At 26.0% G+C, this 20,314-nt stretch overlaps 1 protein-coding gene across 1 annotated transcript in view; it reads right to left on the bottom strand.

The window, feature by feature from the left end:
• LOC100197302 (phospholipid-transporting ATPase ABCA3) overlaps positions 1 to 20,314 on the bottom strand; it is a 131,277-nt gene that overhangs the window by 27,048 nt on the left and 83,915 nt on the right. The window contains exon 15 of the mRNA XM_065796441.1: positions 9,924 to 10,111. Within this exon, the coding sequence (XP_065652513.1) occupies positions 9,924 to 10,111 (188 nt within the window). The remainder of the gene's footprint in view (positions 1 to 9,923; positions 10,112 to 20,314) is intronic.

Below are 20,314 nucleotides of genomic sequence, written 5' to 3' on the forward strand. Positions count from 1 at the left end.
GAGGTCAAAGTTTTGTTGTATATAGAAACCATCCTATAGTTTTAACCAGGACAGTTTCTACTAAAAAAATAAAAATGACTTTCTTTTTTTTCTTAATTACGCCCAAATAATTAATAATTTTGATTTCAAATTTAGCTAGTGTTTTCTTTAGTAAACTACCAAAAGTATCTTAAAATTTTTATGCAATTTTTTTGATGCATTTGCCATTTTTATGCAATGTTTTAAAAGAGGACTTTATTAAAACAGAAATATTATTATTAACCAAATTTTATATATATTACTACTGCTGCTGTTGTTTATATTGCAGTTTAGAATCAAAAAATATTAAATAACAAATGATTTTTATTACAATTTATTAATCTAATCTAAGTTGCTATCATTATCATTATCTTAGACTAATATGATTCATCTGATTGATTGTCATCATCCAATTCTTGATGGTTTTCACCATAATTGCTGCAACCTTTACTTTTGCAAAGGTCTGTACAACCTACACAAGCTTTATTACAAGAAAATCTTCTAGTGGAACAATCATGACAATAACAGTGAACAAAATCAAGCCCGAATCTCGTTCAGCAGGCAATTTTTTGTTTGTTTTTCTTTATGTTCGTATTACATAATAAAAAATTTTTACAACTAGTAAATTCACAGACATAAATTAAAAGTCTAAATAAAATAAATACAAACAAAGGAATCTGATAGAAGATCATAATGATCTTATTGCCAGAACCTACAGTTAGTTACAATCAAAAGCATTTGAAAATATTTTCAATCGAGAGAATGAAGTTTTTTAATTTGTTCTTGAAAACAGGAAAAGTAATGGATAAATTAAAATGAGGTAAAAAAAATTTTTTCCAGAGATATGTTGCACAATATGAAATACAAAATTGATTAAATCTTGTTTTACAAAATGGTTCATTTACAAAATTATTATTTCTTAAGTTGTATTTATTTATGGCTTCAAAGTAAATAGATTTTAAAAAACTAATTGACGTAAATTGTTTTTCCACATATAAATAAAACGTAAGATGTTAAATACATTTAGTCTCATATACTGAGACTCATATACTAAGATTCATGTATTGAGTATTCTCATTTCTATAAAATATATTCTAGAATATGAAAACTGATCTACAAAATTGATTAATCGGATAGCGTGTTTCTGACGGCAGTAAAGACATTGTAACTTTTGCTTGTGCTCCTCCATACATTAATTTATACATAATTTATACAACTGTTAACAAATGATTAGCAGAGTACTTGGACCTGCTGGGTTATTCACTGCTACATGTGATCGTTTTCTGATAAAAGCTTCCTATTTATCTCATTTAATGTGTAGAACAAGCAAATCTTTTTTTGGCGGTAAAGCTTGCTTGCTAAATTTACCAGACTTGTAACAAGCAGAATTAACTGGTTCTCCTTGTTCAGCTCCGTATAAGTCACAGACATGTTTCCAGTATATTTACTAGTTCATCAGATGGTGGTACTGAATCACCTAAAGTTTTAAAAGCATCTAAATAATTTGCTTTCTTTCATAGGCACACTGAAATGGAAATAATTTATTTTAAAAAAAATGTTTACCAGAAACGGTTTGCATTTTTAAAACCACGATACTTTGAACAACTATAATCTAAATTTTGAAACTTCTGTTGATGTCTTTCAAAAAAAAAGGGGATTAAATGGGCAGATCATGGATTTGTTCAAGATAGTGCATGTGTTCAAGATAGTGCATGTGCAAACTTTAAATTTTGTAATATTGATACTGGTATCAAATAAGAATGTTCTACAAAAAATTACAGTGATAGGAGTCTGGGAACAATATATACCTAAAAAATCAGGATCCACTGTCCCAAATGTGGTAGGAAGAAAAAAATAACTTTTTTTTTTGTAGTATATTAAAATTGATTGTAGTATATAAAAATTGAAATTCACCGGAAAAATAATTCTAAAAAAAATTTTTTTATTGTTTTAAAATGGCAACCAAGAAAAGTTTGAAACCCCCTCTATTTGAGGGCATTGTCAACTTTATGAGGTCATAAATTTTGAATGTTAAAATATTTTTTGACTAAATGAGAATTTTACAGATGAATTTTAGTCGAGCTCATAATGATAGAGTTTTTTTTCAAGTGCTATTAGTGCCCCCTTTCTTAACAAATATTTGGACCCTAATTTAAGGATAATAAGGTTCCTAAACTCTGATCATTGTGATTTTTTTTAACATATTATTTGCATTAGTATGAAAGTACTTATGTAGAAGTTACTTATCTTGTAAAATAAAAAATCTTGAAATTAATTTTTTGGTATATACTCAATTTTTTTTTCAATTAAAGAATGGTTTAAACGACACAAACTAATGTTTACATTTATATTTATTTTCATTTACAATAAATAATAGTTTCCAAAAGATACATACATATATATATATATATATATATATATATATATATATATATATATATATATATATATATATATATATATATATATATATATATATATATATATATATATTATAAAATATTTAATTTTAAAGTAAATCTGTTTTAAATAAGGTATGTTGGGAGTTGTAGGTAAAAGTGGCTTTAAGCGGATATTGCAAATACCAAGTTTAAGATAAGCTTCTTTGTACTCGTTAATCGATGACTTATATTAAGGTAACAAACTAGCATTTAAACATTTAAAGGAAAAAAATTTAAACTATAAAAATGTTCATTTTTTTCAGTTCGGTTGATTTTACTAAGTCTTTTAACATGAATAATTTTTAGCAGTTTCGAACATTCTCCACCTTTAAATTGACCACCATGCAGCTTAGGCCTTTGAAAACCACTGATTTACCAATAAAGTAGTATCCATAGATTGCAAATATTTTTCTAGATTATCATAAATTCTGTTTGCATTTCCGCAAGGGAGATAAAGTTCCATTGGAGCAAGGATTTTAAAATCTTTTACATCTTAAGGCAGATCAACTAGTGGAAGGTTAAAGCAATTAATCTAAGATGCAGCTAAAAGCTTGGATTTTTTGTAAATCTTTACTGGCAGCTATGTAAGCGTTAGAATATAATCTTTTAAAAATTTTCTCTCTTTTATTACTGTCTTCACAAGTCCTTAGATGTTTTTACAATAAAAACAAAATAATTACAATAAAAACTTCTGTATAACTTTATCATTACATACTTTTTTAAATACGCCCATTATTTGTCCATTGATGTTATGAAAAACTAACATAACCTAAAAACATCATATAATTTAAAAAACTATATTAAAACCATTTTTTGCACACATTAACTTCTGTTCAGCAAACCCCCCAATGGGGCTATTCTGAACATGGCACATTTTTATATCAAGAAATGCAAAAATATTTCTTTATTTAAGCAAGATTTAAAATTTACTTGACATACCATTTTATAAAAATCACTCTGTAAGTGAAAAACAAAACAAAAAAAGTATTTTGATTTGATGAGCCCCTCATTGCCTTGCTCCCAATTTAGCTAATAATACAGAATGGTTTTAGACGGCAAATTTAAAGTAAAACATGGTTCTACAAAACATGTTATTGAAAATTGAATAAATCAAAATCTCTTGATAGACACGATAATGGGTTACTTTGGGGGTCTATACTGGCCGCTTGGGACACTTTTAGAATGGAAACTTTTTATTTTAGATTCTAGGATACTTAAAATGCAAGTTAGTAAACTTCAGCTTGATAATCAGCTTTGCATGAATAAAAACTTAAGCAAAATTGCTGAGGTTTTTATTCACGTAAAGCTGACCAACTACTGAGTAAAAGCAATTGCCTTTTTTTATTAACCCGATTCACAAAATTTATGCAAGTAGATATCATTATATTATTGGTTACCATAAAGTCTTTAAACGAGTTTAATATGGTTTTTAACAACACAATGAAAGACCTCAATTTGTTCGTAACTGTTAATAATACTATTAGTTAAAGATGATTAAGTAATACAAATCGATTTGGTGATAAAAGGAATTACCGCATTTTTAACTTTGACACTTTTTTACATTGCTTTTGACACGCAATACTTGTATTTAAATCAATTTAAAATTAAATCTTGTATTTTGTTTAACTTATATTTTCATGGATAATATTTTTTTAGACCATTTTATTTATATGTTAAATAAATAAAATTATTCAAAATTTCTGTTATTTATGCAATATTTCTTCTGTTTTAGTATGTTATTTTAGAAAAAGATTTCTTTTTTTCTAAAACAACTTACTAAAACAGGAGAATTTTGTATTTCACCTACATATATATTAATTTTTTACGTATATTCCAAAAAAATATAAAACTTTAAATTGTCAACTAAAATAAAATTATTAAACTCAAACTTCAGAAAAACACATGATCATCAATTTTTAATGACAGGTTTTTAATGACTTTATTATGTACGACTATTTAGGGGCTTCTCAATCTGACTAGTTTTGTCTTCTTCTTGCCCCCCTGCCATTTGTATATTTTACAAAAGAAAAGTAATAACTTTTAATAACAGTAAATTATAAAAATTATAAAAATTAAAAATCAGCCACTGCATCAAAGAATGCCTTTATGTAATAAAAAAAACAATAATCAATGACAAAATTAAATTTGAAAAAAATAATCTTGTAGACTAAAGTCACTTTTAAAAACTTAATTTTCTTCATTACTCTTCGACAAATTTTAAGTCCACTTCATTTGGTAACTTATTCACGAAAAAAAAGTTCAATTAACTTTCGCTCCTAGCTTTTGAATGAGGAACAGAATTTGATTGTCAGATAAACTTATAACTTAATTAAAGATAATATTTTAAATCCCCTAAATAATTGGGGAGGTTGCTCAAAATTTATATGGTCATAATTTTTGAACACTAAGAGATTATTGCAGGACATTAGAGACTTGTTAATGAACTTAAATTTAGTTTAAAATGTTTAAAAAAATGTATATAAAAATGTTATAAACTCATCGCTCTCACACTAATGGCATGAAAGGGAAGTTAACATTTTAAAGGTTTATTGTTAATAGACTCCGATTATTGCAATACTTTTGAAAAGCTTTACATAAACATGAATATATTAATGTTTGGAGTTTGCTCCATGTCGTTACATAAAGTTAAATTCTCAAACAAAAACAAAAAGCCTGATTTTAAATATGTTATTGGAACCTGGTTGTTTAAATATTGTTATTTGCACTTTTGTTAACTTTTTTACTTAAAATTTTGACAGTATATTTTTTGAACAAAAATTAACTGAAAAAAAAAGAACTTGATGTTATTTCATCGGTATGATGAAATAATATCAAGACACTTTTCTTCACAATCGACCATATATTTTTAAACTTAAAAGTGTGCTTTTTTGAACCATCCTACTGGATTTGCTGTATTAAATAAATGAAATTATAAGGTTGTTGTTGTGTAAGTCATAAATTTTTTTCAAGTTAATTACTTTTGCTTTCACTTTTTTAACTTGAATTTTCTTTTTTTTTAAATTAGGCTTGATGTTATTTACATCAGTTATTTAAAAGTCTTTTTAAAAGACTGTCTGGTTTATTGTTCTTGCTTTGGAAATGGCTCTGCATTTTGCAATTTTATTCTAAGTTTTGTATTTTGGCTTCTTTTATTCAGCATGGTTGTTGTTTAAAAACCAATCTAATCAAAATGAAAGTTATTTCTGGAAATGACTAACTGGAAAAATTGTTGTCTGGAATAGACTAATTGAAATCAGTTCATTCTAGACAGGGGTATCCCAAACAGGAGTATAGGGGATTTCCCCCCCCCCCCCTTCTCTCCCTAAGGCTGTTATATATGTATTTGAGTTAGCACATTTGTACATTTAGCATTTCAGTTGGCAAGTTTTGAAGTATAGTTGGCAAATGTCAAATATCGAGGACCTTATTTATTTTTGTGTTTGTGTCTCTAGTTGCCAAAAAACTCATAAGACCCCCCCCCCCCCAATGAGTACCTCTTTGGGACAGCCCCGACAACAACCACGCTGAATAAGAGAAGTGAAAAGCAGCAGCATAGCAACAAATATGCCTGGCTCCTTTATGGTAAATTTTTATCAAGGCCACTAACCTATTTCCTCCCGACAAAAAAATTAATACTAAAACAAATAAATCAAAAAAATGCCTTTTCAAACCTTTTTTGCAAAATATCTTTCTTTCTAAAAAGTAATATAATTTACGTTTTACTTACTTACAAAGTAAAGTATGAAATTTCAAAGACAAAATTTACTTTTTGTAATTGTTAATTAATATTTTAAATTATAATTATTAAATTACAATTTAAATTATATTTTATATAAATATTTAAATTATATTTCATTATAAATTAAATTATATTTTATATAAATATTTAAATTATATTTTATTATAAATTAAATTATATTTTATATAAATATTTAAATTATATTTTATTATAAATTAAATTATAATCATAATTAATAATAATTTACTAATTTGTAATTGTAAATAACACATTTTTTTAAACTACTTTTATGTAAGCTGTTTATGCTAATTAGTTACTAAAACTACATCATAACAGAAAATTACTTTTACACATAAAAGTAATTTGCTGTTATGATGTAGTTTTATTTTACTTTGTAAAGTAAGTGTTATGTTTTTTAAATATTATATTTACATCAGTTTACTTCATAAATAACAATTTTTTACATATAAAAAGTAAATGACATTTTACTGTATATTTTTTACATAAATATAACCAAAATCACTTTTCAAAGTAAATAACTTTACAGGACTTATGATTAAAAGTAAAGTTACATTTACAAGTGTAAAAATGCAAATTACTTGTAAAAATAAATTACTTTTTCAAGTAACAGTTACTCATTTAAAAAACTTAACTTAAATTATTAAGTTTTACATAATTTATAACTTTTGTAAAAAAAATTAAACTTTTGTAAAAAAAAAAAAAAGAGATGGTTATGATGACAATGATGATGATAACAATTTTTGAACTTACTTATATCTTTATATTGTATTGTTATTTACCTTTAAAATTATCAATAGTTTTCAGGCTCTGTAACAAATAATATCCTAATATGTACAGCACATTAAACACAAAGGGTTTCAAAGTTTTTGTGAACTGTTTTTTTATATTTTTCAAGATTTTATTGTTGTAAATAAGAGTAAGTAAAATCAATGCAAGTGAAAAAACTAATGGAAAATATTTAGACGTGTTCTTTATCTGAAAGTAGAAAAGTGAATGCTGTCAATAGTTTATAATATTACTTTTATTTGTTTAAATAATTTATAGTGCCCCATAAGGAAAAATGACTTAACTATGCGCAAATTCCATTAAAATGCGAAAATTTTTATAAAAATGGAGACAAGCAACTCAAAATGTTGGCGTATGAGCAACATTTCTGAAATGGTTTCAGTTGCCCTTCAGCCAACTGAATAAAAGTCTGAGTGTACACTCCTGTATGTATATGTATATATATATGTGTGTGTGTGTGTGTATGTGCGTTTGTGTGTATATTTGTGTATTTTAGTTTTAGCAGGAAAAGGATAATTTGCAATTCTTCTATAAAATTTATAATTTTTTTTAAATATAAAAACTTACAACAAAATTTATAAAATCACTGATAACACAGTACAACAGAAAAAAACTACCACTGATATTATGGCATACAATCTTAGTCAATTTAAATGAGACGATTTTGAATATGCAAATGATTTGATTTTGAGATGCAATCTTGAATATGTTTGCCTTTATCAGCCTCCATTCTCGAAAGATTTATGATCTTAAATTTTATAATTTCAATGAATGACTAGAAAGCATAAGAAATGTAATTTTTGCAAAAAACTTGTATTTTATAAGTTAATGAGTTATTAAACATAAACATGAACATGACTATAGCTACTGAAATATAACATAATTATATGATAAACAGAAATTCAATTTAAAGTGTAATATCTGTAAGATATGTGCAAAAATTTGTTAAACATGTTCATAGTTTAATTTTTGGCTGTGGACTTCTATTTATACTTATAAAATGGCAAATCACGTTGAAGTGTCTACCAGTAATCTTTGAGCATTGCTGCTATCCACTGACCCTGATAGGATGACTCCATCACTGAAATATTTTGGTGGAAGTGCTTACCATATTCTTTGCTGACTGCACCTCCATTTTTCTGGAGTGAAGTAAAGGAATTTTCAAAGATATTTTTTTGTCAAGATTTTTTGCACGCACTAATTTACTTTTGTACAAAATTTACATAGTTAGCATTTCTTATATCCAAGGAAAATGGTTACGACTAACTTAAATGCAATCAATGCATCTTTTTCAGTAGCACTTATCTTAAAGTGGTCACCAGCCCTAATTTTTTTCGAATTTATGAACACAACACCTTTTTCATTTGCATAACTTAACCCTGAGAACTTGTTGCACATGTACTGAAATGCATCAGTGTCACTATATAATTTTTTTACAAAATCTTTCTTAAATTATAACTTGGTGGTGGTATGAGAATCTTGTCACAATTAACCTAAGGTGGGTAAAAAACCTTTTATTTCCTGGCTTCAATGGTAGTTGCAAGATGTTTTCATATGCCTCTTTCACATAGACAGAATATCCAATTGGTACAGATGCATATCTATTTCAATTATGCAACAATACTGCCTTTAAACTAGTTTCTGATGAGTCAACAAATAGTCGTAATTCTTCAAAACTGTGTTAAACCCCTAGACACAACAAAAGATTATTGGCATCAGTGTATTAGCAAATACTCTTATGCATGTCAAAGAACTGAAAAGAATTTTATGCTTGTGAAAAAAGTGTGATGCTGCTTTACCTGGTACTTTTGTTAGTGCCACATCTCTTATGAGGTCACAAAGTTTAGCATTCAGGAATCAAATGAATTCCTTCTCCGGCAGCTTTGAAGTCAGAAACAGATTCATTGGCAGAAAATGAAATATCAGTCTCTTTTATCTTTTCTTTGTTGATTGTGAATGATGCAGGTGCTGGTAGTATAAAACAAACCACAGGATCATGTGGAATTGGTTTTGCAACTGACAGATCGTTTGGGTATTTCATAGTAAAACAAGTTTTATTGAGAGTTCTATCGCTTGCCATAAATAACAATTTGTTGATTGATTGCTTTTCTGATGAAATATCATAAAAACTCTGAATGCCATGTGATTATTTTTCTTTGACTTCCTCATCCAAACACTCAAAATGAACATATCAAACAGATGATTTGGTGCCCACAATCTACCACAATCCACCTTCTAAACCAGAGTACAGTTCTTATGCTTCCTTTGGTAAAAATGTGAAACTCTTTCAATGTAAATTGTTAGTTACAAAACTGCACACATAGAAAAAAAGATCAAGTGAATTTAGGCATCCTCTGGTCACCATATTTTTAGCAAATTACCACATTAATTACTCCTTTTGGTTTTGTACTGTATAAAACTGCAACATAATCAATTTTGTATGATATTGAGCAACTCATACAGCAACTGCTAAATAAACTTAAGCCATAAAATTTTATATATATATACTTAAAAAACAATTTTTTTTTTTAAATAACAGATTGTTTCTTTTTATAAAACAATCTGTTTTTTAAAACTGAGTTAAATTAATTTACAATCCAAGTATAATTAACAATTTGTGAACTCTTGAAAATTCTGTAAATTCAACAGATTAAAAATCTTTATAGGTCACTTTAAAATGTTGTCAGTTGTATATTAGTTTTTTTCTGATAGAGCAAAACAGTTTTCAGATTTAATATCAGCATAAAATAAAAAACTCTTAATGATAATTATCCACAGCTTGGTTTCCAGTGTAATAAACTTTATAAAAATTTAAAAATAAATATAAAAATTTAGAACATAATCAAATATACAAATTTAAAAGAATAATGAATAAAAAGGAAATAAAGAGAAATAAAAAAGAAAAAAAAGAATAAAACCTATATGCCTTTGTTACTTTGTCAATATGCTGGTCAACAGACAAACTCTTTGCAAGAAAATCAACTAAGTATGGAATATTTTTCTCAGGAACACCACGTAGTCGACAATACATTTCTAGATGCTCACGACCAGTCATTAAATCATTTAAAGAATCAAACTGAGGACAGTAGCCAATTTTTTGACGAACCTAGCAAAAAGTATTAAACCTGAACAAATAATTTGTTTTAAACATCAAATTTATAAAACTTGAGGAAGAAGCCATTTAAAACATAACATCTATTAAGAGTTAGAGAAGCCATTCCATCACTAAAATACTTCCCTTCAAATTGTTTTCATAATAGAAACAAAAAAGATCTATATTTATCTATATCTAAATAAATTTATATAAATGTGGTTATATATATATATATATTTCAAAAAATGTATATAAATGTGTGTGTGTGTATATATATATATAATATATAATATATATATATATATATATATATATATATATATATATATATATATATATATATATATATATATATATATTTATATATAATGGAAGAAAGTTTAAAATTAACTGTATCTTCTATTGATTGGTTTATCTTAAATAAAGCGCAGAAACACAATTTGGAAAAAGAAAATGAAAAGTTTTTTTATAAGCTCTCTAATGAAGAAACAGATATTCTTAAAAACGGTTTAAGTTTTTCACTTCCACCAAAATGTATTAATCGCGCTGATACATGTCTTTTGAGCTAATTAACCAACTTCTTCAGAGGAATTTGATTCAGGTATACACAAAACTAAACTTGCTTACTTAGCTACTTCTTATTGGTAAACTATCATCTGCCTAAAGAAACATTAAAAAAGCATGAAATATTAAAAAAAGTTATAAAATAATTGACATAATCATATTAAAACCAGACAAAGGTAATGGTGTTGTCATTCTAGACAAAAAAACATATGATGAAGGAATATAGAAAATAATAAACAATCAAACTATAATTAAATTACTCAATAAAGATGTTATTATTAATAGGTAAACACAGCTTTAAAACTTTTTAAGAAAATTAAAAAAAAAGGTTTTTTCAATGATGTAATATATAAAAACTTTATCCTTCTGGTTCACAACCTGCTCATATTTAGGGTCTTCCAAAAATGCATAAACTATGTACTGAAAATCCAAATTTAAGTTTCAGACCTATTGCTTTGTCAATTGGCACCTACAATTATCAATTAGCTAAGTTTTTAAGAAATTTACTGTCACCTTTAATACCTTCGGAGTTTTGTGCAAAAGATTCATTCAGTTTCGTAAAAGATGTGAATCAAGCTAACATTCATGAAAAAACCTCGTCACAAGTCTATACACTAATGTACTTCTTGTATTGCAACGTCACAAGTCTATACACTAATGTACTTCTTCGAGAAAAAATCGATATTTCTGTTAACTCAGTTTTAAGCAGTAACGATTATCTTAAAATTAACAAAACCAGTTTAAAGAAACTCTTCATCATTGCAACATCACAATCACATTTTCAATTTAAAAAACAGACTTTTGACCAAATAGTTGGTATTGTTTTGTGCTCCTCACTAGCTCCTGTTCTTGCAAATTTATTTATGGGTCATTTTGAAGAAAAATGGCTAAAATCATACAATGGAGTCAAGCCAGTATTTTACAAACATTATGTTGATGACATTTTTGTCACATTCCCATCAGAAAATGATGCATGCCATTTTCTTGACTATATCAATGAAAGACATAATTCAATATCTTTTACTATGGAAAAGAAAAAGGAATCTAATATCTCTCTCTTGGACATCAATAAAATTAAACAGTTCCTCATCTACCTCCATTTTTCATAAGAAGACATATTCAGGTCTTCCGTTAGTAGTTTAATCTCTTTTTCACACAAGATAAATTTAATTAAATGCTTAATTGATAGAACCTTTAAAATTGATAATAAGCTTGGTTTTTATTATGACTTATTTTTTTAACATTCTCAAAAGCAACATGTATCCAACTTGGCTTATAAATAAAACTTATGATTCTTATATTACTAAAAAAACTACTTCTACTAATCAACACGAATCCGAAAACCAAGAAATCATAAAAAATTACTTTACACTTCCTCATGTTGGTAATATATCTGATCAAACAAAAGAGTTTAAACTCTATCATTAAAAAACATTGTAAACCTATAAACTTTAATTTAATTTTTACCTCCTTTAAAGTTTCTAATATGTTTTTACCGAAGGATCCTTTTCCTGTAGAATTCAAATCATCCGTTGTTTATAAATTTGTATGCGCAGGATTTATATATATATATATATATATATATATATATATATATATATATATATATATATATATATATATATATAAAGAGAGAGAGAGAGAGAGAGAGAGAGAGAGGGAGAGAGGGAGAGAGAGAGAGAGAGAGAGAGAGAGACAGAGAGAGAGAGAAGGGAGGGAGGGAGGGAGGGTAAACCTTTTTTGCCAAAATTTGAAAAAAATGAGTTTAAACTACATATACTTAGCATTTAAAATCATACATATTTTTGCTTTGGCCTTATTACTAAGTATTTTTTATTTAAAATTTCAATAAATTCACAAAATTTGTGCGCAATCTTATATTGAAAAACCTTTTGGAATATAAATACATCCAAGATTTTTTCTAGAAAATTAAAACTATTTTATGGTTAAAAATTTGGCAACTTTCTTGTTACTTTTATCATTTACGTACTCAAAGGTAAGGTTAGGATCTTCATCCTCTCTCCACGCACACACTTCAGGTACATCCCCTTCTTTAGCTTATTAAAAATTGATTAAGTTGAGTTGTTTAAAGTTATTTTTATAAGGTTTTATAAGGTTTTATAGGTAGCTTGAGGTTATGAAAGATTCAAAACTAAGACAGGATCATTTCTAGTCATTTTTGCTTTTCTTGAAATTGATTATGTTCTGTAAACCAATTTCTACGTTTCTTTTTGTCATTTTACTAGAGTATTTTCCAGGTTCTCTCATGGCATAACAAACTTTATTTATTGTTTTGAGTCTCATCTGTTTTTCTTCACTAATGTATCTATGGATAAACTCTTGCATCCTACCCACATTTCTTTCTGCATGATCGTTTACAACAATCAATGTTTTTACATCAGCTAAAAACTGGTTGAAGTGTCTGCAAGCAAGTTGGAGAATGTATTTACTTAAAGTATTGCCTTTTCTGTTCACAGTTCCTTTTCTTAATGCCAGTTTTTGTTGATGTTGTGTCAAAGCACAATCCATCAACATGCGATTTAATATCATAATCTTCAAACAACTGCATTATTCCTTTATATTGATCGTCACCCAAAGACAAGGGTAAAGAACGCACACCCAACAAGTGGGATTTGCCATTGATATTTACTAGTACAGCTAGTTGGTTGCATTTTAATTTCTTCCCTTGATTGTTTCAAATATAGTTTTCCCATCAAAATGAGTTATACATGGAAACATAGATAAATAGACTTTTTTTTTAATATCTTCTTTGCCAATCTTTGTGATTTCTTTATTTACTTTTTTTTATGCTTCTAGCAGCAATTGAGAAGCTTGACTTGACATTTTTTATATCTACTCGATGCAGAACCATAGGAGAGATATTATCAACAGTTGCCATTAAAGCAACATTTCCTGAATATATATCTATAGGAATCTTGGCTTGAGTGGGTGTACTTCTTGGTTTATTTTTTCTTTTTATCCACTTGCTTGGTTCAAAATCAGAATCAAAAAAATCATCCAAAATTAGTTCAGTGATAATTCTGACTTCTTATTTTTTGCCTTTTACACATTTTTCATTATATTTCTACACTTTATTTTCACTGATTTTACCTATTTAAAAATTTATTTTACTTTTGAATATAAATAGTAGATTAGCATGAAAAGCAGAAATACAAGAGAAAAGTTAATTTAAATATATTCAACATAAATTGAACAAAGACACTAACATGAATTTAAATGTATTTATGAAATATATATAATCAATATCTTTTGTAAAAATTAAACATGTTGTTGAGAATCAGCAGTAGATTGTAGGTTAAAATAAAATTTTTTAAATCTAATAAAATTTTGTTTCACTCCATTTGAGGGTAAAGTAGTCCAATAGTACATCCAGTGACACCTAGAATCAGTGGAACCATAACTTAAGATAAGAAACAAAACTACAAAAAAATTTTTAAAAGACCTTTAGTTTCTCAAATTGAGGAAAATATAAATTGCACTATGCAGACTCTGACAGGCACAAATAAAAGCCGATTACTTTCTCAGTATATTTAGTGTCTAGAGGACCCAAATGATAACTTTGTGGACTATCTCAATCATCTAAGAATTCAAGGTCTTCCTATCTAAAAAATATGTTTAAGGAAATTTTCCAAACTGAATTTGATTTTTCAAATTTTGTTTTGAATTTCTTTTGGAATTCTTCACCAAATTAAAGTATTTTTTCTCAAGATTTTTCAAATTTTTTCTAATACTTGCATCATTAACAACTAGAAATCCTGCTTTAATCCATGGTTGTTTTTTTTTAGCCAATATACATTCACATTCAGCTTTTTGACATCTATTAACTTTAATTTTTGACTTTGGAGAGCAGTATAGAATATCCAACTTTTTTGAAATTCTGTTTTGCAAATTTGATTGATAATATTTAAAGTGTTGCAAAATATCCATACCATTGGAAGCTGATCTCCTAAAAAATATAAGTTTTACTAAAATAGTATAAATAATAGCAGTAAAAAACAAGCTAACATCAGTATTCTACAGATTATAATGGTGTGATGGAATGGTGTCGATATTGAGATAAAAGGTGTATAATTGAACATGATTTACTTTTTAGGTAACTAAGAAACATTTTGAAAATTGTTGTAACTCTATTCATTTTTTTATTGCAATAGAATGAAGCATACCTGAAAAGACTTTGCTTTATTAATAATCCGAAAAGTCTTTTTAGAAGATCTTTAATCATTTTTGCGCAAAAATTTTGGATTTCTGATAACTCATAGTGATACTTGTTCAGTTACTTGGAATTAGTTTTTGAGTTTATATTTAAAGTTAAAAAAAATTAAAATTTTGAAATTAAAGCAATGCACAGACTTCATGTAACTTCATGAAACATTTTCATAATTTTTAATTCACATGGAAGTTGGTGAGTAATTAATAGTAATGTAGTAGTTAGGCTTTATTTTCTTTCAGGAAAGGTGGGGGAAGGAGATAAAAGAATGTAACCTCATCCTTGATTACATAACTGATTAAAGTAACGGCAAGGTACAAAATCTTTAACCAAGAAATATTTTTAATTTATCAGAAAAAATCTATACTATTTCTATACTTCTAATTTGGGTTAGAATAAAAAAATAATATAACAAAAAAAAGCACTCATTTTGCAAATTTATTAAGATTTTGAATAAAAAATACTCAGTAATAAGTTCAAAGCAAAAATACATATAATTTTAATTTCATAGTATATATTTAGTTTAGACTCTTTTAGATTTTTTTTTAATTTTAGCAATACAGATATATATTGACCCTTCCAAATGTCACAAAAACTGCAATTTTCGACCAAAAATTTGACCTTTTTTTTTTCAAAAAATAGCATTAAGTAAGGGTCTAGGGTGATTAAAAATTGCTGGGTAAGTTTTAAAACCTATTTTCTAAATATTTGCACCAAATTTAGCAAGATACATATGTTTTTGTTTTGAAAATTCCCACAAACTCTAATATATAATATAAACTTTTTTTTAATTAAGAGATTGCCTGCACAAACCAAAACCCTCAACCAATGTAGCAGAACTCCTTGCATATTCTACCAATTCGTCAGTTGTTGTAGCAGCACTCCTTGCATGTTCTACCTCTTTGTCAGTCAATGTAGCAACACTCCTTGCATGTTCTACCTTTTTTGTTAGTTGATGTAGCAGTACTCCTTGAATGTTCTACTTATTTATCAGTTGATGAATGTAAGCAGTAAAAAAATAAAAATAAAACCACTTAGAATGTTTTTATCTTTATTAAAAATATAAAAAACATTTGAGTCTATTAAGTTGCGTTTTTGTTGCTTATAAAAAAAGGATAAATTATAAAAAAAAAAGAAAAATTATAAATTTAATGATTTTTACATAAAGTGCACTTGATTTTGTCACTTTGAAAGTCAATTTTTTACTAGGAATGGTATATTCAATATATACAATATATATATATATATATATATATATATATTTAATTTTTTACTACGAATGGTATATTCAATATATACAAATATATACATATATATTGTATATACAAAATATATATATATATATATATATATATATATATATATATATACATACAATATATATATATATATATATATATATATATATATATATATATATATATATATATATATATATATATTTATATATATAATACTCAATCCATATTTAAAGATGCAATATCCTAATACTATTTTTGCGCTCTTAATGTAAAAATGTGCACTTCAATTTTTCAAAAAAAAAAATAATAATAATAATAATAATGAAAGAAATTTCACTTTTGCAAAGATTGCTGCCCCATGCTAAACCCTCAGTCGATGTAGCAGCACTCCTTTGCTGCAACAGGCTATAAGATAGTTGATGTATGTACTGAAGCCCCAGCAACTTGTTTTTGTATGACGTGCTTTCATATATGTATACATACATATATATATATTTTATATATATTATATATTATATATTATATATATATCATATATATTATATATATATATATTATATGTATATATATATATTATATATATATATATCATATATATATATATATATATATATATATATATATATATATATATATATATATATATATATATATATATACACACACACACATACAATTACTAAAATTGTTGATAATATTTTCTCTAATTTAATAACTAATTATTTCAGGAAATTTGACAACTTCTGTTTCTTATCACTTACCTCAATTTTGTATTTGTCCCAATTTGGATAAATTATTTATACCATGCAGACACAATTTATATAGCAGGAGTTTTAAAAACTTCAATAAAGAAAACTTAAATCTGATTTAGCAAAAATTGACCATGATGTTATAAAGTCCAATGATACTAACTCATGTTTAAAAACAACTATTTTAGATTAATTTTAAATCGCTATGCCCCACTTCAAAAACCAGTATCAAAAACTTCAAATGTCGCTTCAAACCATGGATTACAAAAAGAATTATAAAATCTATTCAAGTGTGCAATCTTTTCCAACAAAAAATGTTAAGATCTAAAGGTCTTATTAACATAAACAAATTTGAAAGAATTTTTAAGAGATATAAATATATGATAATTACATTAATTAAAATTTATAAAGAAATCCATTAAAAAATTTTTTCTTAAAAAATGTAAAAAATCTTCGCAAACTTTGGAAAGGCAAAAACATTCTAATAAATATCAAAAATTTTAATAAATCATCCCCCAACTGTTTCCAAGAAAATGATACTTATATAATTGACCCAACTCTAATCTTTGAATCATTTAACACTTTTTTTTTACAAATGTTGCTCATAAACTCAAATCCAATATTCTTACATTAACTATCAAAAGTTAACATAAGACGAAATCTTAAATATCCAAATTTACATAGTTTATTATTATCTTCAAACAAATATTCTTGAAACTTTATCTCTGTTATCTAAATTGAATCCAAAAAAATTATTAGATGATTTTTTTGGATTCAATTCTCACAGCATTCTCACAAACATTCTTATAGGTTTTAACTATGAACTTTCAAATATTCTTTCTAAACTATTTAAAAACTGCTCTAAACTTTCATGCACTAATTATAGACCTATTTCGCTTTTATCTAACATTAGTAAGTTTCTTGAAAAACTTATGTATTCTAGAGTGTACTCTTTTTCTAAACTCATTTAATAGCTTAAAATTAATTTATAAGTATTAATGGTTTTAATTCTAGTAATAAATCAGTTTTGTGTGGTGTTCCTTGAGGTTCTGTTCTTGGTCCTCTTTTGTTTTCAATTTACATTAATGACCTAACCACCTCTTTTCCCTTCTTGTCAGTTTATCTGTTTGCTGATGATACAAATCTCTTGCACATCAACAAATCGTATCATTCTTATGTAAAATGTAAATTCGTATCTAAAGGGGATAGATCACTCATTAAATGCTAACCTGTAACACCGAAAAAACTGAACAAATTTTTTTTATCTCCGAGTAAAAACTATTTCTTTAAAAATGTTGAAATTAAAATCAAAATTAATAACAAGCAGCTATATCCTGTGGAGTTATTAAATATCTTGGTCTGTTAATTGACTGCAATCTTTCAAAGAACTTTCACATTGATGAACGAAGCAAACTCAAGCTAACGACATGCTTACAATAATTTATCATTATGTCAGTAAATTTACACTTAAGAAAATTTACTATGCATTATTCTCATCTCATCTAAGCTATTGTTGTCAAGTTTGGGGTCAAATCGAACACTATTGCATTAACAAATTACTATTGCCTCAATCAATCGTCGATCCGTTAGATTAATAAAATTCCAACCAATTAAATCAGATACATCGGAGTCCTTCAAAAAACTTTTCATTTCAAATTTTTACAGCGCTAACAAAAGTATGCTTTTTGTTTTTGACTCCTTAAATAAAATTTACTCCCATTACAAACTTATTCGCAGGAAGTAGACTAGTACATTCCTACTCTACTAGAAATACATACAATGGAAAACTAAATGTACCATATTTTAAAGTCAGAAGTATGGTAAACATTCTATTGTTTATCAGTGCATCTGTGAATGGAACAGGAGCCTTGTACGTATTTTGAATGAGTCCAACAAATTATATCCTGAATTACCTTTACTCCATCTTTAACAAAATCAATTTTTAAAAATTCTGTAAAACATTTTATTCTAACTTTTAGACATTATTATTCTTACTATTAAAATATTCTTTTAATTTTCTTTCTGCTATTGCTACAATTATCATCAGTACTTTTTGTTTATTTATTTTTTTATTATTTATATTTTATTATTATTTCTTAATGAGTAACAAACTATTAACTTATTATTATAAATAGTTTAATGATTATAACCACCATTATAATGTTTATTATTTTTTTTATTTGTAAGTATTGTAAACATATTTATTACTATTTCTATAATTTGTATTAACTCTGTTATCTTATATTATTATTATATATTATTTTTATTTTTAACAGTATTCTTGTTATTATTATCATTTTTATTTTTATTAATACTATTGTAAAAATGATTTACGGAAAATAAATAGCTTGTTGTTGTTGTTGTTGTTGTTGTTGTAAATGCATCATTAAAAATATGTAAATGTAAAAAAAACTTTAACTTTCCAGCGGTATATTTTAAATCTTTTGCATTAAGTTAAAGTCTTCAAGCTACAGAGATAATTTTTTTTTTTAAGTTAAAAACAAAACAAATCTAAAAAAAATTTTCAAACCATGTCTTTTTATAAATGTTTTATTTATATCAGTTTATCTAATTATATGGCTTTTATGTAAAAACTATCCACTTTTACAGGTACCATATATACATGCATATATATATATATATATATATATATATATATATATATATTAGGGGTAGTCAAAAAAAGTTAAATTTTCAAATCTAAAAAACCATACCCCCTAAATTTGGGGCAAATATATAAAAAATGAGTCTCAAAAAGTTTGAGCGCTATTGGATCACTTTTGATCCCCCCTCAAGCCAATAATTTAGAGAAATGGTTATTTTTATATATATATATGCATATATATATGGTTTTTTTACTACCCCTTAAAAATCTATTTTTGTTAGTACTGAAAATGATGAAAATTGGTAATTTTTTGAAATTTTTCCATTATTCCTATTGTTATATATTTATATTTTGGTGCAACTCTGATAGTTTATTATTTCTAATTTTTTCAATAGTTTTAGATTACAGATTAGTACATACAATAAACATTAAAAATGAGTGAAGCACAACTTAGGTCTTACATTAAAAAGGAACTTTTTATTATAAACGAGGCAAAACCAGCTATATCAGGTAGAAATGCTTTTATTAATACTTTATTAAATTACTAGTTTCTAAAATATTTTTTTTATCTTTCTGTTTAGATGTACAGTTTCCAACAGGCTTGGATATTCTTTGGTATTTAATATATAATCAACAATGTAAACCTGGGCAAATATCGAATATTATTGTTTGTCCCTTTAAAAAATTTTTTTTAGTGTTCAGATAATTGTTGTAAATATATTCTGTCTAAAATCAAGAGACCCTGGAATAAAGCTGGCTTTGATGCATTAACTGATTTTAGTTAAAAAATTTCAATATGCATAAGTACTATTCCAACTTTAAAAAGTG

Source organism: Hydra vulgaris, chromosome 04 (assembly GCF_038396675.1).
Source record: "Hydra vulgaris chromosome 04, alternate assembly HydraT2T_AEP".
In the NCBI taxonomy this organism is placed as follows: Eukaryota; Metazoa; Cnidaria; class Hydrozoa; order Anthoathecata; family Hydridae; genus Hydra; species Hydra vulgaris.